This window comes from Podarcis raffonei, chromosome 7 (genome assembly GCF_027172205.1).
Source record: "Podarcis raffonei isolate rPodRaf1 chromosome 7, rPodRaf1.pri, whole genome shotgun sequence".
Lineage (NCBI taxonomy): Eukaryota > Metazoa > Chordata > Lepidosauria > Squamata > Lacertidae > Podarcis > Podarcis raffonei.
The window spans coordinates 58,246,210-58,262,901 of record NC_070608.1 but is presented as its reverse complement, the minus strand read 5'-3'; the positions used below and the strand labels follow the sequence as shown (position 1 = coordinate 58,262,901).

At 44.2% G+C, this 16,692-nt stretch overlaps 3 protein-coding genes across 3 annotated transcripts in view; 2 read left to right on the top strand and 1 right to left on the bottom strand.

Annotated features, from left to right (window-relative positions):
* NRSN1 (neurensin 1) overlaps positions 1–16,692 on the top strand; it is a 197,754-nt gene that overhangs the window by 180,507 nt on the left and 555 nt on the right. The gene's annotated exons all lie outside the window — the stretch shown is intronic.
* On the top strand, positions 35–4,100 carry ACOT13 (acyl-CoA thioesterase 13). The gene is made up of 3 exons (XM_053396763.1): positions 35–298; positions 1,837–2,021; positions 2,898–4,100. Exons 1-3 carry the CDS (start codon positions 215–217, stop codon positions 3,049–3,051), a joined length of 423 nt encoding a protein of 140 aa, XP_053252738.1. The 5' UTR covers positions 35–214; the 3' UTR covers positions 3,052–4,100.
* C7H6orf62 (chromosome 7 C6orf62 homolog) lies at positions 8,517–15,722 on the bottom strand. The gene is made up of 5 exons (XM_053396758.1): positions 13,543–15,722; positions 12,850–13,026; positions 11,053–11,178; positions 10,394–10,528; positions 8,517–9,763 (listed from the first exon to the last, which is right to left on the bottom strand). The coding sequence occupies exons 1-5, from the start codon at positions 13,669–13,671 to the stop codon at positions 9,638–9,640; spliced, it is 693 nt and encodes a 230-aa protein (XP_053252733.1). The 5' UTR covers positions 13,672–15,722; the 3' UTR covers positions 8,517–9,637.

The following is a 16,692-nucleotide window of genomic DNA, read 5'->3' as shown; positions in this document are numbered from 1 at the left end:
AGCGAGCGAGGGAGGCGGGGCTTGTCAAGAGACGTTCCTCCAGTTCTCCAGGGCCGGCGCTGAGCTCCGCAGGGCCGATTTGCTGCTCACGGATCTTGCAGCTTTGCAATTGCCTCGTGTCGTCCGCAACTCCGAGATCTCCCAACTACTTGACTGCATTAGTGAGAAGCCTGGCTATAGCGCCTTGCTCGAGAGAAGGTCGGAACTTTGAATCATGAGTCACCTTAAGATCCAGTCTCTCCGCGCGGTGGTGAAAATGCTTCTGGAGTCTCCCGGATTTGATCGGGTGCTGAATAAGGTAATAGCAGGAGGCGATTTGCTGAGGTTCCCTACCCTGTGTGTGTAATGTGCTACTGACTTTCCAGGGTCACCTTGAATAGGGCAGCAAAGTTGTGCAGGGAGTGAACACTCTGGGCCTATTGGCGCTTGAAAAAACGTAGGTTTACAATTTTTGAATGTAAGAGTATTTATTTTATTTGTTGTTGTTACAAAAAAGCAATAAAAATATTTGGAAAAAAAGAAAAAACGTAGGTTTACAGTGTTCCTGAGAGAGGTCCTCAGTAATACTGCTTTAGATTGCAAACTACCTTCTCTACCATTCACTTATATACTGGGGGGCGGGGTTATGTGGTGGCTTCCCAAAGATGTTACTTCACTCAGTTCAGAGAAGCTCTGTGACTATTGGGTGTGTCCTAATTAGATTGTTTACATAGAAATTGCACTGGTTTAAAGGTCACCTGGTCCTAAACAGCGGCGTCTCAAGGGGGGTGCAGAGGGTGTGGTCCGCCCCGGGTGTCATGCCTAGGGGGGCTGACAAAATCCCCCTGGGCGGATCGGCGTGATGGCGCTTGCACGCCCGGTGGGCAGGCAGATTTCAGCGATTGACGCGATCGTCATCATGAAAATCTGCCCACTGATTGCGCAAATACACCCGACAATCAGCCTGGCACACACACACACACACCCCGGCGGGTGGCACTTGCATCCCCGGCAGTTTAATGCAATTGGCGGTTGGATTTTCACGGGGGTGCCAGTGCCGCCCACTGATCACGGAAATCTGACCACTGATCGCGCAAATACGCCCCGCGGCACTGACACGGTTTTATGTGATCATTGGTTGGATTTGCGCAACTCTGGGCAACCTTCCTAAAATTGCAATGTGGGGGGGGGGTGACAAAAAAAAATTCACACCAGGTACCACCTGCCCTTGCTATGCCTCTGGTCCTAAATACCCCAGCCAGTTTCAGCCAATCAAACTGCTTATTGCGGAAATTAAAAATAAACGCTATTTGTAACATATGCTTACTGAAACCTGAAACTTTTTGAAAAAAGGAAGAAATAATTGGAAGAGGTTTTGAAAGCACATTTAATGCATATGACCTTCCCACAGAATCCTGGGCAAAGTAGTTTAAGGGAGCTGGGAAGCGTAGTGGTAAACTGCAGTTCCCATGATTCTTTGGGGCAGGTCATGTGCTTTAGGTTTCTGGTGTGTAGGAAGATTGAGCAAGTTCAGTGGGTCCAGAATGTTGGCTGACCTTTGGATTGGGTGAAAAACAGCAGAAAAACATTGAGGAGGGAAATAGAATGGAGTATGCTTGAAAAGGGCACCACTGAATGGTTGGTACCCTGAGGGAGAAAAGGGCACACTTCAACCTTATTTTGTTGCTGGTTTCATTTGTTTTCTCCTACTGTTCGCTGTTTTGGAGACCAAAAGGCAACGTATGTGCCTTTTAGATTTTAAAAAGCAAGCATTTAATTTCAGTTTAGTATCCTGTAGAAAACCTACTGAAGCTTAATAGAATGGGACTTTTCTCCTCTCACCCACTCTGCTCCCAGATGACAGTTCTTTCTGCCAGTCCTGGAAAAGTTGTCTGTGAAATGAAAGTGGAAGAGGAGCACACAAACCGAGGCGGGACTCTTCATGGAGGATTGACAGCAACTCTGGTAGATGTTGTGTCAACCGCTGCTTTGCTGCACACCGAAAGAGCAGCACCTGGAGTCAGTGTGGATATGAATATTACGTACGTATGACAAAATCCGAGATTTATTTCAGTGCCCGCTTTCGTTTAATTGGGCCTTGACTCTGCAACTTACGTGGCTTATATTACCATATTTTTCGCTCCATAGGGCGCACCTAGTTTTTAGGAGGAGAAATAAAGAAAGAAAAAATCCCCCCCCCAGCCCCAAAGAGCAAAGAAGCCAAGACAGCGAGCGGGATCCATCCCGCTGGCTGTCTTGGCTTCCTCTTTAGCCGTGCGCAACCTCTCCTGCTGGGAGAGGCTGTGCACGGCTTCGTTTTTAGCCGCGGGGCTAGGGCGGGGGAAGCCTGAGCTTCCCCCAACCCCAGCCCCCAGAACAGGTCCGGGAGCGGTGGAAAGGTTGCGTGCAGCCTTGCTGCCGCTCCCGGAGCTTGTGGGGCTGGGGACGCTCCGAAGGCTTGCGGATTGCTGCCTGAAGCCCGAGGAGCGCAGCGGGAGTTGGCACTGCACTCCCCGGGCTGCAGGCTGCTATCCGCAAGCCTTCGGAGCGCGGCGGGAACTCCTGCTGTGCTCTGAAGGCTTGCGGATAGCTGCCTGAAGCTTGGTGAGTGAGAGGGGTCGGTGCACACCGACCCCTCTCGCTCTCCAGGCTTCAGCGAAAGCCTGCATTCACTCCATAGGACACAAACACATTTCCCCTTCATTTTTGGAGGGGAAAAAGTGCGTCCTATAGAGCAAAAAATATGGTAGTTAAAAGTAGAGGTGTGGGTTATCAGATAAGTTTTGAACCTCACAGGGTGGTTGTGAGGATAAAATGAGGGAAGCAAACCCTATATGCTGTCTTGAGCTCCTTGAAGGAGAGATGAACCATAAATGTAAGGATTCTTTCTCTCTCCCCCCCCCCTTTCCAAATTCAAGCTACATGTCAGCAGCTAAGATGGGAGACGAAATCCAGATCACTGCGGAGATTCTGAAGCAAGGAAGAACACTGGCCTTTGCCAATGTGGACTTAAGAAACAAGGCGACAGGGAAATTGATAGCCCAAGGGAGGCATACCAAATACCTGGGATAATCACAGAAGGAAGCTTTGGGCCTAGAAGAAGAAGAACGGGGTAGCATTACTTTATGGAAGTAAGTCAAACAAAGCAATACAGTAAAGATGAGAATGGATTAACTGAACAAAACACTTTCATAGGTACAGCCACTAGGGGTGAAATATCACTACCTGAATCCTCCTTAATGTTCATGTAAACTAAGGTGATGGTTCAAGTTCATGTTTATTATTCCATGTGTATTTTGTTGTAAGCCATCTCTTGGGGATTGGAAGGGATGCTGTGTGTGCATGCGCCAGGAAGCAGGATACAAATGTAAATAGCAACAATTTGCCGTTGACAGAAAAAAAATGTGTTGCTGTGATTAATACTGGTTTGATTTCTGAAGCCCTGAAGAGAAAGATACAAAGAAAAGATGGAACTCAAGTGTTCCAGCATCTGAAACCTGGGAACCATTTGTGGAAGAGGTTCTGATGCTGGTGCTTTTGGGTTGGGATGGGTTCAGAGTCCCCAGGGGTAGGCCTCTGCCTCCAGGATGTTTTCATTGAAAGAAGGAGTGGTGATGGGGTGGATTCTGCTTTCAATGGCTGAGGAAGCCTCCAGAACAGCATGAGAGGTGGTGCCAAGGGCTGCAGGAGGAAAGGAGGAATTGGTGAAAATTGCCTCTTGTGTGCACATGTACACACATGGTTACTCCAGCAAGAAGTCTCTGTGAAATCTCAGTCCCTTCTGCAAATTGAAGGAGTCCTCCTCTTTGCAGATGGGTGGCTATATGTCCAGCTGAGAATGTTTGCAGATGACTTCTGTGTTGCTCTTTTCAGCCAAAGCCTTTGGACTGACCAGTGCATACTTTGAATTCAGTGGTGAATGATTGCCAAACTAAGCATAAACTACTACTTTCTCCTCTGTTGATTTGTAGATATTATTGAACAATGTATAAAGTGAATTGATCTTAAAAGGGTACTTTTCCTCCCAAAATAATGAATTTAAAGCATGAACCCTGTGCTAAAAGGAAGTTCAGTATGGTGACAACTCAACAGTTTTCAATAAACTTGGTTTTGTAAACTTGCTTGTGTGTATTCCGCCCCCCAGTTGATTTAGAATACAGGATCCTGTGGTCTAAACCACTGAGCCTCTTGGGCTTGCTGATCAGAAGGTCAGTGGTTCGAATCCCCGCGATGGGGTGAGCTCCCGTTGCTCTGTCCCAGCTCCTGCCAACCTAGCAGTTTGAAAGCACGTCAAAGTTCAAGTAGATAAATAGGTACTGCTGCAGATAAATGGTGTTTCCCTGCGCTCTGGCACTTGTCACGGTCCTCCATGCGCCAGTAGCAGTTTAGTCATGCTGGCCACATGACCCAGAAAACTAACTGTGGACAAGCACTGCTCCCTCAACCTGAAAGCAAATACCAGCTCCCTTGGCCTGAAAGCGAGATGAGCGCTGCAACCTCATAGTTGCCTTTGACTGGACTTAACTGTCATGGGGTCCTTTACCTTTACCTTACCTTTACAGTCCTATACTCACCTAGGATTTGGCCCCATTGAACTTAGTGGAACTTACCTTTGAGTAGATATATGTAGGATTGCACTATTGGCCTACAAAGGGGCTCTCACAACTAAAAAAGTTGTGGGTGTTTTCTAGTTCTGAAAACTTACTTTGGAGGCATATCACAGAATGCCTTTATATTCTTATTTTGATGTATGTCAAAGCTATAATTTATGGGCCCTTATGTCTATTAGGATTGCTCTGGAGACCATCTGAGGTGGAAGTGGAAGTATGCAGATATTGATCAAGCATGGTACCTTCATTATGGAACTAGTCAAGGGAGGCCAGTCTGATTGTATCATTACAGATGTTTATAATGAGAGCCAATGTTCACCTTGTCCAATGAGGTTTAGCTAATTTGGATTTTGTGTTCTTTTATTAATATTTAATCTTTTTTATGGAGTAGTTCTTCCTCTTGTGTTTTTGGGACAATTATGTAAATGGAGAGTGTTTACTGCTAATTACAATTAGGATAGAGCATAGGAGAAAAATTTGGTTTGAGGGCATAATGCACCCACTTATGTGCTGTCCAAAAATGATATTGGATCTACTATGTGACATTTCTCTGCAAAGTTCAAATTTATTCACAACAGGCCAGCTTGGAAAAAACACTAAACAATGATTTAGTTTTCTTGCATGAGCCTCTGTGAGCCAAGCCCCAGGCTTCTGTTTGTCCCCTCCATCCATCCTTCTATGGGTCTGGAATAAGAAATAACCCGTGGTTCCATTTTGCTTATATTTAAGTATGAACTATGAATTCTTAACGACAAACTCTGGTTTAAACAAGCTAGCTTTATTACTGGAGGTTTGGCATTGCCTTGTTTTGCAGTTGACTAGTTTTTTTTAAAAAACAACAACTCCTGGTTCACACTGATTGACAAGCCGGGAAGTTGGGAAGTTCTCCGACTATAGTTGCTGAATTAGCACAGCAGAACCAGAACAATCATGTTATCACCAAATACCGCTATTGTAAATGATCATTCACTGCACATTTATTGGCCTGCTAACATTAAATTGTGATTTAGTGCTACATGCACAAATTTGTGTGAATTTATGTGCCCCCCAACAAGTAATGATTCAGGTTAACTTCCTCCATCTTGACGATGCCCATATTATACCTGCCAACTGTATATACAGTAGTACATGCATCTCCTTGAAGTGGGCTAGAATCCAAAAAAAAGCTTATGTAATAACTAATCTGGTAGTCTTTAAGGTGCTACAAGACACTGTTGCTTTTGGTGTTAAAACTGGGCCAGGAGCAGATTGTTAGCTTGGTGGGAAATTGTAATTTGAAATCCCCAAGGGTCTAATGGTTGCCTTTCCTGGTGGCGCAAAGATTCATAAGGCAGTCCGTCTGGTTCTCGATCATTAGGCAACTTTACTATCATCCCTCACCACTGCTCCTGCTGGTTATGGATGATGGGGTTTGTAGTCCAACAATATTTGGGGGCCCAAGGTTGGGAAAGGCCTCATGCCCCCAAGGAGCTGTATTCCCAGGCTGCCTTCATTGCTGTGGGTTTGGTAGATTTGCACCACAAACTTGCAACCAAGTGGCTGCAGTCTATTACAACCATCAGAATTGTGTGCCTATAGAGTACTGATTCCTTGCCGGTCCTATTTGCTTCCTAACAAACCTAGACAGCATCTTAAAAAGCAGAGACATCACCTTGCCAACAAAGGTCCGTATAGTGAAAGCTATGGTTTTCCCAGTAGTGATGTATGGAAGTGAGAGCTGGACCATAAAGAAGGCTGATCGCCGAAGAATTGATGCTTTTGAATTATGGTGCTGGAGGAGACTCTTGAGAGTCCCATGGACTGCAGGAAGATCAAACCTATCCATTCTTAAGGAAATCAGCCCTGAGTGCTCACTGGAAGGACAGATCGTGAAGCTGAGGCTCCAATACTTTGGCCACCTCATGAGAAGAGAAGACTCCCTGGAAAAGACCCTGATGTTGGGAAAGATGGAGGGCACAAGGAGGGGAACGACAGAGGACGAGATGTTTGGACAGTGTTCTCAAAGCTACCAGCATGAGTTTGACTAAACTGCGGGAGGCAGTGGAAGACAGGAGTGCCTGGCGTGCTCTGGTCCATGGGGTCACGAAGAGTCGGACACGACTAAACGACTAAAGAACAACAACAGAGTACCGATTCCTTGCCGGTCCTATTTGCTTCCTAACACCAGCAACGACATTAAAACTTAAGAGAACTGATGCAAAACTGGGAGGTTGGGGTGAAGATGACAGCGGCAGAGTTTGAATTATTCTAGCAGCACGCCTGCTAGTCTTGCTTTAGAACAATCTGGCCCAGATTCTGTAAAGTGCTTCTAATGTCCAGTGATAGGAGTGGCAGGGGGTGAGATAGCTCCTTCTCACTCATTCCTCTTAAAAGCTTTCTAGAATCTGGACTGCCTGAGTGAAATTGTATTTCAGTTCCTTGCAGCTTTGAGCTTGGCACTTATCTCATCCTTCCCCGCTTTCAAAGATCCCCGATCTGAGCAAGGGAATAAAAGTGGGGAGGGGCAGGGAGAGCAAAACTGTAGGGAAGCCAATCAAATAGTTAGCAATGGGGAATGGTTGTGGGTGTAATGAATGGGTGGTGGTAGTACAGATAGAAAATGCCTGCTACTTTCAGAAGTGTGGTTACGTGGCTGACATTTGTATTAATAGACAGGAGCAGCTCTCATTGCCGGCTCACAAAATTTAGCTGTTTTGATCACTGTGGTTTGTTGATGGCAGAACCTATATTGCTGCATATTGATCTTGGTGTTGCAATTCCTCTTGCAGGATTCATTAGGGAGATATATACCAAGTCAGACCATCTAGCTCAGCGTTGTTAACACTGACTAGCTGTGACTTTTTAGCTTTCCAAACTGGAGTCCTACCTAGTCCTACCTGGAGATTTTGTGGACTGATCCTGGGATCCTTTGGATGCCAAACTGTTTAGAAGGGCACTGGGGAACTTTTGGCCCTCCATATTGCTGAACTATGTCTCCCATCAGTCCCAGCCAACATGATCAATAGTCAAGGCTTATGAGAGTTGTAGTTCAACATTTGGAGAGGCAAAGGTTCCCCACCCATAACGTTAATTTCTGAGGGTGCAGTGTAAGAACTCAAGCTTGTGCTGTGGGTAAGGAAATATACTCTAATTCTCAGAACATTTTCCCCTTTAAAATGGGTTGGGAATGGGGATAAAACCCTTTGGTGCTTCGTAACATCAGCCTGGCTCCCAATAGCTACTTTAGGTGCACATCTCTGGCCTGGTGAAATGTGACTTTCTCCACCCCATCCAAATTGTAATCCTTCATGCATTATTATAACCTTATTATGAATACTTCTCCCTTTAACTGGGTTTCAAAAGTGATTTGCCATGTTTTATATAGAAGTTTAATGTATTGGTTATAGAAACCTTATGAAAATCTACATTTATACAACGCCTGTGTTATAAGCCAGGCTTTCTGTGAGCATAGTGGTAGACCTTGCTCAATATTCCACTTGTGCTACTGCTAAGAGGAAACAAACCAGGAAGATTTGCTTCCTGTTCTGTCCATACCAGAGTGCAGAGCTTGCTTGTCCCTAACAAGCAACTACCCCTAGCCAACCTTATGCCATGGTTTGTTTTTTCCTTCCTGATAATCACTTGTTAAAGAGCAGGTAATCCTTGGTTCTAATGTAACAGAAAGGCACAGCTTCCTGGTGTATCCCACTCATGGGAGGAATATGAATATGTACTGCCACTCATCCATAATAAAACAGGAAATTTAATTTATTGTTACATGTGAACACTGCCAATAGATTTTGAATTGGTATCTCCAGCTTATTTTGCATATGATACGTTTTGATGTATCTAACTGTTGTCATATGCAAAGACTGTCTACCTAAAGCAAGCTATGACATGTCATAAGCTAGTGTCTACAAGTTTTTAAAATAAATGAACGTAGAAGTCTTTGGTCACCTAATTTGTTTATTTTTAATTTTTTTCCAATTCCAAACAAAAGCTAAATACAGATTTTTTAAAACAGATAAGCACTAGTTTTACCCAAAGGGAGTAGGCTTATACAGATTTACTTCAGTCAAATTACTCAACCCTTTAAGCAAAGCTTCCTTTGCCAAAGCTATACAGTAGTCTTCCTTATGTTCATTGCACAATCTTAAACAAAATATGTTCTGTCAAAACCAACTTTGACACTCCAAACAATATTTTACAATTAAATCCACAACTGCTTTATTCCTCCCCTCCCCCCAAAAAAGAACCTCAGAGGGTTTTCCATAAGAAATGTTTTGGAAACCAGTATTTCCTACAGTTCACAAGTCAACTGTCAGGAAAAAAATAATAATCCTCTGCCAACGTGGTTTCTGCAGCTGCTATCTTAAATTTAGCTGCTTTAGGCTACTTCAGACTCCAGGTCTGTAAAAATGTATTCAACTCAACAGAACACTCTACATTTAGTTACACAGCAAACTGGGGAAAGAGATCCAAAAGTGAGAATGCCAGGAAACTCAAACAAGGCCAAGCAAAATAAAAGAGGCAATTAATGCCTACACCAAATGAGATGCTCTTTTTTCCTTAAAAGATTTCTTTCCCACATTTAGCCATCTACTGTAACAAGCCATAGACCTATTCATGAACCTGATACAATCGTGTTAACAGCAAAGCTTATGGCTTTCACACCATTACATTCATTCCTCACCCTATGAATACTGATATTAGGGGACATGACCAGCACAAATGGGAACACCACCATATATGATCACTTTGTGCTCTCAGATACATTTCTTTCAGTGTATAACAGTCCCTTCGTTTCACATTTTGGTAGGATGCTCATACAATGCAGAAATATGCAGAGCATTCTCTTTCACAAGGTCCATGCAGAAAACATCTAAAAAAAATTTAAAAGTTCTGAGATACAAATGATAAAAGAAAATAATCCAGGATGATCAAGTTCCACGATGGATAGTGTTCTGAACATGTGTCCATTTTCTTCTATTCCGAAAGAATAAATGGTGAGAAAAGTGAAAACTGCACTCCTGCATTCTGTGATCTTCCCCATTTTGCTGGCCAGTACCCTATTCTGGCATGTAAGGACGGAGGTGATCCTCTACGGTACCAACCGCCCAGTGGGTGAGCTGCTCTTGTGGCAGATATAGGCAGATGCTGCATAACTTGAAGATTGTAGCTTTGTTTTTTGGAGTCTGGAAAGAGATACATAAATTATTTCAGGACAGAGTATATTTTATAAACAGCACTGTGTGGAAAAACAAACTTCACATATTGCCTCAACTCACCCTTGCAGAAGCAACAGAAAATGAAACTAATGGTGGTGCAACATAAAAGCATAACAAAGAATTTATGGTGCTTGCTGAATATATAAATTGATCACCAGATTTTTAAAATCTGCCTTCTCCAACAGGAGACCTGTACCATCTTTTCTCGCTTAAGTACATATACAAATCCTTATTGTGTTTCAAAAGCGGACGAGCAGAAACAATCTCAATTAATGACAAATGATACTGATGCACACTTGCAAATCCCCACCACCTCAGTTCCTAAATGTAATAGAAATACACCCAATCAGATGGCTTCACTGCACTCAAGGCAGAGCAACTCAATACTTATAAAGTATATCCCACAAACTTACTGTTTGGAACATATTGCACATTATGCCATAGAAAAGGAATGCTGATCATTTAGCATTCTGTCATGACAACTGCTTGTATCTGTACCTCTTAACTGTAGTGAAGCCAAGCAGACAGCTGTTAAATAATAGAAAAGAGGCAAACAAGAGCATAAGGAAAAACAGGTATGCACTGGGAGATGGCTACCTGCAAGTGCTGTCGGTCAATGAAGAGAAACACTGACTGGTTAGGGTTGTTGATAACAATTCCAGTCTTGTCCTTTCGGCTCAGTACATGCAGAAACTGTTTTTCATAGTCACCATGATGAAATTCAAACCTGGCCTGTGGGGTGGGGTGGGGAATATGTAACAAAAAAGTTTAAATAAAATATGTTCAAGGAACACCAATCTAAAGTCAAGGTTCACGTATGCAATGCATCCAAGTGCAGAATAGAAAAATCTCAGGAACAACTTGAAATTATGGCTAATGGAGATATAGTTTAAATTAGACTGATTATTACGTCAGTATCTCCCCCTTTTCTAATGGCAGTACATTTGAAGAACCCCATATTTAACTTTATGTAAACAAAAATGACGACTATCGCAGATGCAGTACTCCATACTTATTGGTAAAAGTTTCTGGCAAGTTTACCAATCAAGAGACAAAATAAACTAAGCAACTTCAAAACATCTGCTTAGGTACATTCAGTGACAACATTCTGCCTTTGTAATCATACAAACACCTTAATGATTACAAAAATATACCACAATTCACTATAACCACCATAAAGAAAAAGTGGTATTCATTAAAAGTGCTAATGGCTTATTTGGGTTTTAGTAGCACTCTGCCTGGGACCTGTATCATACCTGAACAGGCCTAAAGGGCTCATCATCCGATCCCTTCCACCTAGAAAACAGAAGACAGACTATCTTCTCAATATCATTCCGAGGCCAAAGTATGAAGTCCATCTCTTGCGTACAGCCAATCACATCCTGTTAAGGACATGAATAAAATTAATAGTGTCGCAACAATCTAGTGGGAGAACACACACACACATATATATACGTTTGAGAAGCAAATATAATTGTAATTCAAATGGTTTGTATACCTTTCATACATCGGTAACAATAGGATTTTATTCTTAAGCACTACAACACACCCTGCCTATCTGCTAACTTTACATTAACATTTATAATGTGGAAATCGGAACCCAGTCCTAGTAATTTAATTCTTATGGGAACAAACTTTATGGATTTGAAAAACTGCCCAAACTAAAATGATGCCCTCAGGATAGTTTTTTAGATGCCCATCGGCAAATACACCCACTTTTATCACATTTACATTTTTATGTTGTCTTGCTGTCTTCATCAAGAATATTTAAATTCAAAAACACAGCTTATAATAATTGTATTTTTAGCTTAAGAGTTTATTCCCTATTTTGTTTCAGTTCAACAGGTATGAATTGAATCCGGAGTTCCCTTCCCACTCATGGGACACTTCTGCCAGAAATGGGAGGAAGCTTTCTACAATTCTCACTTCCCTGTGCAATTCTTGTTCCCACCCTGGAAAAAAAGTTTGAGGGATAGGAAACCCTATAGAACAGTGGGGGAAGGGGCTTTGCAAAAGTTGCTTCCCCTTCCACCAGGATAAGCCTCTGCTAGATTGTGAACAGAAGCAGCCCCTCCTTTCTCAGAATAGAACTTAAGCCACTATGTTGAATTTCTGCAAGAGATATAAAGCAATCATTCATCTCAGATGTCTCTGCCAATATTCCATTTCCACAATTCTAATTTTTTCTCCATGCCTCTTTCTCACATCTACTTTTACCAAGAGACAAACTTGTTAAAATATTGAGGGCCAGGATAATGAAAACTCTTAAATAATTTATATTCCACTTAATAACAAAGTTTCTAAGTGATGTATACAATACAAGAGGGATAGAGCAAAACAGCAACAAAACTATTATTATTTAGCAGTAGTATTAATATTACCCACCTGTCCTAGGGTGGGTTACAATTAAAAATACAACATTAAAATAACTTAAATGACAGTCAAGAGAATAGGGTGGATGGTGTCAAAGACCCAAGTAAATCAGTATGTCTTCTAGACAAAGCATACTAGAATATTCAAATAGAGTGGACCCTCCGGGTACAAATTAGATTCGTTCCGGGGGTCCGTACTTAACCTGAAAAGTCCTTAACTGGAGATGCCGCTTCTGCGCGCACACACGCGGTACGCGAAGCACTTCTGCACATGTGCACATGGCAAAACCCAGAAGTATACACTTCCAGGTTTGCTGCATTCGCAACCTGAAAGTTACGTATCCAGAGTGGTACATAACTTAAGGGTCCACTGTACAGATTTACCACCTTATAGGCAGCATCCAAAAAACCCTTATGCAGCGACACACTGAACTTCACACCACATAGCCACACTTCAACCCCCTCTATGCTGCAAAAGTTCCATCAGCAGTTGGGTGCGTAGTCTGTTCAAAAGGGGGGGGGGAATCCCACTAAGACGTGTAAGTCATTGGGTACATCTAAAGCAGTCCTTTTAATCCTGATTATATCTAGATCTTTGATATAGAAACACTACTAGCAGCATTAATAGCCTTTTAAAATGTTGTTCTCTGAAACAAAATGACAGAACATTAACTGTTTTACCCTGCGCATAGACTGATAGCGGGGTGCATGCAGCTGAACCACATCCTTTTGTAGAAGCTCTATGGAACTTTCCAAGGAATAGCTGGAATCCCGCACGCCTTTCAGGATATTTTCTTCATAATTATTGGTCATGACTGGTATCACTTCAGACACTTCAAAGAGCGCCGACTTTTTCCTCTAATGAGGGAAAACAAAGAACATGTTGCATTTCATTCATTTCTAAGCAGTCTGTCATTACAATGCTTTCAAAACTTAAGAAAAATAAACTTACTGCAAACCTAAGAACTGGGTAACACCCTAAACTTATTGCAAACCTAAATTTAGAGATAAATGGATGCTGAAGTACATGCTTAAGCAAAAATGCATTTCACATTATAATCCAAAATGCTGAGTCTCTAAAATTCAGTTCTATGTATTCCCCAGATTTGTGTGCAACCATAGCCCATAATGCAGTATTAACTCTCACATGGCATTTTGAAAACTGTGCAAGGTTTTGTTAAGATACCCAGCGCATAAGGAATGAACATGATTCAAAATTAAGCATCAAAGCTACAGCCTAGGCATGATGAAAACACAGTTTAACAGATTTTTACAATGCTCCCCACATTCATTCTCAAGATTATAATTTTGAGTGTGCTAACAGAGGTATGGAGTCACTCAATACAAAAGTAGAACAACCAAAAAGGAAATTACCTTGTCTTTGAATACAAAGGCAATATACATCTTGAAATCAAACTGGTCAGCTAGAGATTCTTTTTTCTTTTTAAGCTGAGCACGAAGTCTGTTCAGAGCTTGTTTCTTCCGGGAGTTTGGGTCCCCCATTTTGTAATACAGATGGTACTAAAGCCTTTTGAAACCTTCACTAAACTATGGGCCCTTTTTCATAAGACTCAAGTACAACAGAAACAAGTCATTTTATTCCTGCTAATACCACTGAATCAATAGAACACAGGCGTAACCCAAAAATGCACCTTAGGCAAATGTTTTACAAGACTGTCTTATTAGAGGGGTCATAAAACAAAGTAACTATTAGTCCAACCATCATTGGACAAAAAGTTTGCGCAGTATTGTCAAAAGCCCAAAGAAATTTGAAGAAAATACACTGATATACACAGTTTAAACCACAGGAATAAGTGGGCAAGAATGGGAAAAAAATCTTATCACAATTTGTGTGTAGAATAAAAAGCAATAACGGGCATGGACCCAATCCATTTGGGCGGGTTTCTTGCCCCACGCTGCCACCCCCCAAAAAAACAAAAAACTGAAATTAAAGACAGTGTTCTATCCCGCCCAGATTCATGACTGCTGATTATTTTCAAGATCTCTGCTATTGCTATGCTGCCTGGCTTTTTCTTTTTTCAAGAATTATTCGACTTGGTAGAAAGCAAAGGAGGGAGTGCAGAACAGGAGTGGATGTCCTGGGAGGTAAGACGTTTCCCTACCAACAACAAAATAATCAACCACAGACAACAGTGTGCTGGTTTGCAGAGGAGCAAGGAGTTTGGAAAACAGCAGAGTCATTTCTAACTTCATCCTGCTCATCATCAGGCACATGGTTGCCCTGAGGCTGCGGCTGTGGGAGAGAAGAGGGATCATGGTGGCCATTGATAAAAAGGTGGAGGGAAGATTTGGGAGATTATCTGGCCTTTTGAATCCCAAGTCGATCTCTCGATCTAGCACTCCCCTATGAGGGAGAGGCCTACAACCCACCCCACTAGCCTTCCTTCCCTCAGTCTAAGCCCCGGGCAGGACAAAAAAAAATCTCCTCCCCTCTGCCGCTTTAACTGGGGCTGGGCATGGCTGATGCGATTGGCCTCCTTGCGGGGGTTGTTCTCTTCCTTGCTCAAGAGGAAGAGGCGGGCCTGTGCTCAGCGCAGCGGGGGCCACTCAAGTCTACGGCCCGGAATTCACTCTTGCATTCATGGTCAACAACCAACAACTCGGGTTCTTGGGAGGGGGGAAGAAAAAAAGGGGGCGGGGGGAAAAGGGAGAGGAAGGGAAGTATCACGCCAAAAGAAATTTCAATTGGAAAAAAATAAGTTTGCAAAGAGGTTTTTGTCGCAGCGAACTTGAATAAATTTGGAAAGGGAAAAAACGCGTTTTCCCGGAAATAAATAAAAAAAATTTAAAGGAAAAAAGATTAACCCGTCCTTCCCCCTTTTTTATTAGCTGTTTAGTTGTTGTGCTTTTTAAAAACAAAAAAAGCACACACAAGCACACCCTCTTCGTAAAAAATAATAGTAATTAAGCGGTTTCCCTCCCCCTCTCCTTGGAAGCCCCCGCGGCGGGAGGCTCAGGCGGCAAGAGACACCCAACCGGACCGGAGACTGTGGCGTGGCCTGGCTCGCTACCCGCAGCCGGCGGGCGCGGGTGGAGCAGTGGAGGCGGAGGCGGCGGCGCTGCTAGCAGCACGGGCAGGAGCCATGTCAAGAGAAGGCCACCAAGAAGCCGCCCAGCTCCGCCATCCCCGCTGCGCTGTTCACGGTGACCGGGCCGCCCGCTCTGCCGCTGCTCAGTCCCAGCAGCCTGGTCCCCATAGCCTAAGCTCGGCGCCCCGGAGCCGCCGGGGGGTGGCAAATGGTGGCGGCGGAGGCGGCGGGAGGGAGGAAGGAAGGACGAGAGGAGGAGGAGGAGGAAGAGGCGGCGGCGGAGCGAGGCTGGGCCGGGGAAAGTCCCTGCGCTACAGGCTCCTACGGCGGGAAAGAGGCGAGAGAGCGAGAGAAGCCCCCGCTCCTGTCCCCTCTGAGGCGAAGGATGGCGCAGGCGAGTCTCTCGGTCCGGGCGGCGCGGAAGGCGGCGAAGCGGCAGCGGCAGCAGCCCGAGCGGAGAAGCCCTCAAAATGGCAACCGCCGCGTCTCCTCCTCGCCTGACTCACACACGGGGGAAGGCTCCGCCCCGCGACCCGTTGCGCAGGCGCCCTGTGGTGGACTGTACCATCTCCGTCTCGGGAGAGGGGTGGGGAGGGGAGGGGAAAAGCGAACGGGGCAAGTGGGGTAGGGTGGGCAGCTGGTACTCAATGCAGCCTGCGTGTTGAGTGTTGAGCCCGCTGTCTCCAGTGGGGGCGAAGTGTGTCTATGCCCCGGTCCTTTGCAGAGTTCCGACGTGTCCCAGCCACTTGACATAAGTTAAAGTCGCAGTGGGCACGATGGGACTCGTCCCCGAATAAACAAACGTGCAAAGGACTGCGTGGTGTAAAAATCAAGGGGCTTGGGTCCGCCTGGCTCGGCAGAGGGTCGGGCTGATGGCCGCGTGGGGGCTGTTAGCCTGTGTCGGTGTCACCCGCAAGCAGGTATTCGAAAATAGAAGTCCGATTCATTTTACTGGATTTACTTCCGAGTAACAAAGAGCGCACATTGTGCATTAACTAGTAATGGGCTCTTAGGAGCAAACAAGCAAGATCAAGATTAAAAGGCGTTTGGGGTAACTTTTACGTTCATCCGATTGCGGACTACTTGTTTATTTTAATACGGAGTCGGAGGTATTCGTGTACCCTCCCTCACAGTTTTTCTTTTGGAGGCTTTGAAATCATCTGTCTGTTGCAGCATGTCTATGCCGCACAGCTTGCTCACCAGGAGTGTGTTTCTTCCAGTCGTATGCCTCTTAAATTGTGATGATGAAATGCAGTGCAAGATCCCGCTCTTCAGCCGAACCCCAAGCCCTGTCAGACTCCGGTCCTACACCCATTAGCATGGTGGCTGGGCTTCCGAATTAACAAAAAGCCCCATCGGAGATTACAAAACGGGCGCCTGTCCTAACTGAATTGGCTGGGTTTTACTCTTATGTAAGTGGATTTGGGACTGCATCTTAAACGATGCTATGCAACTGAAAAGGTTTCCGACGGTT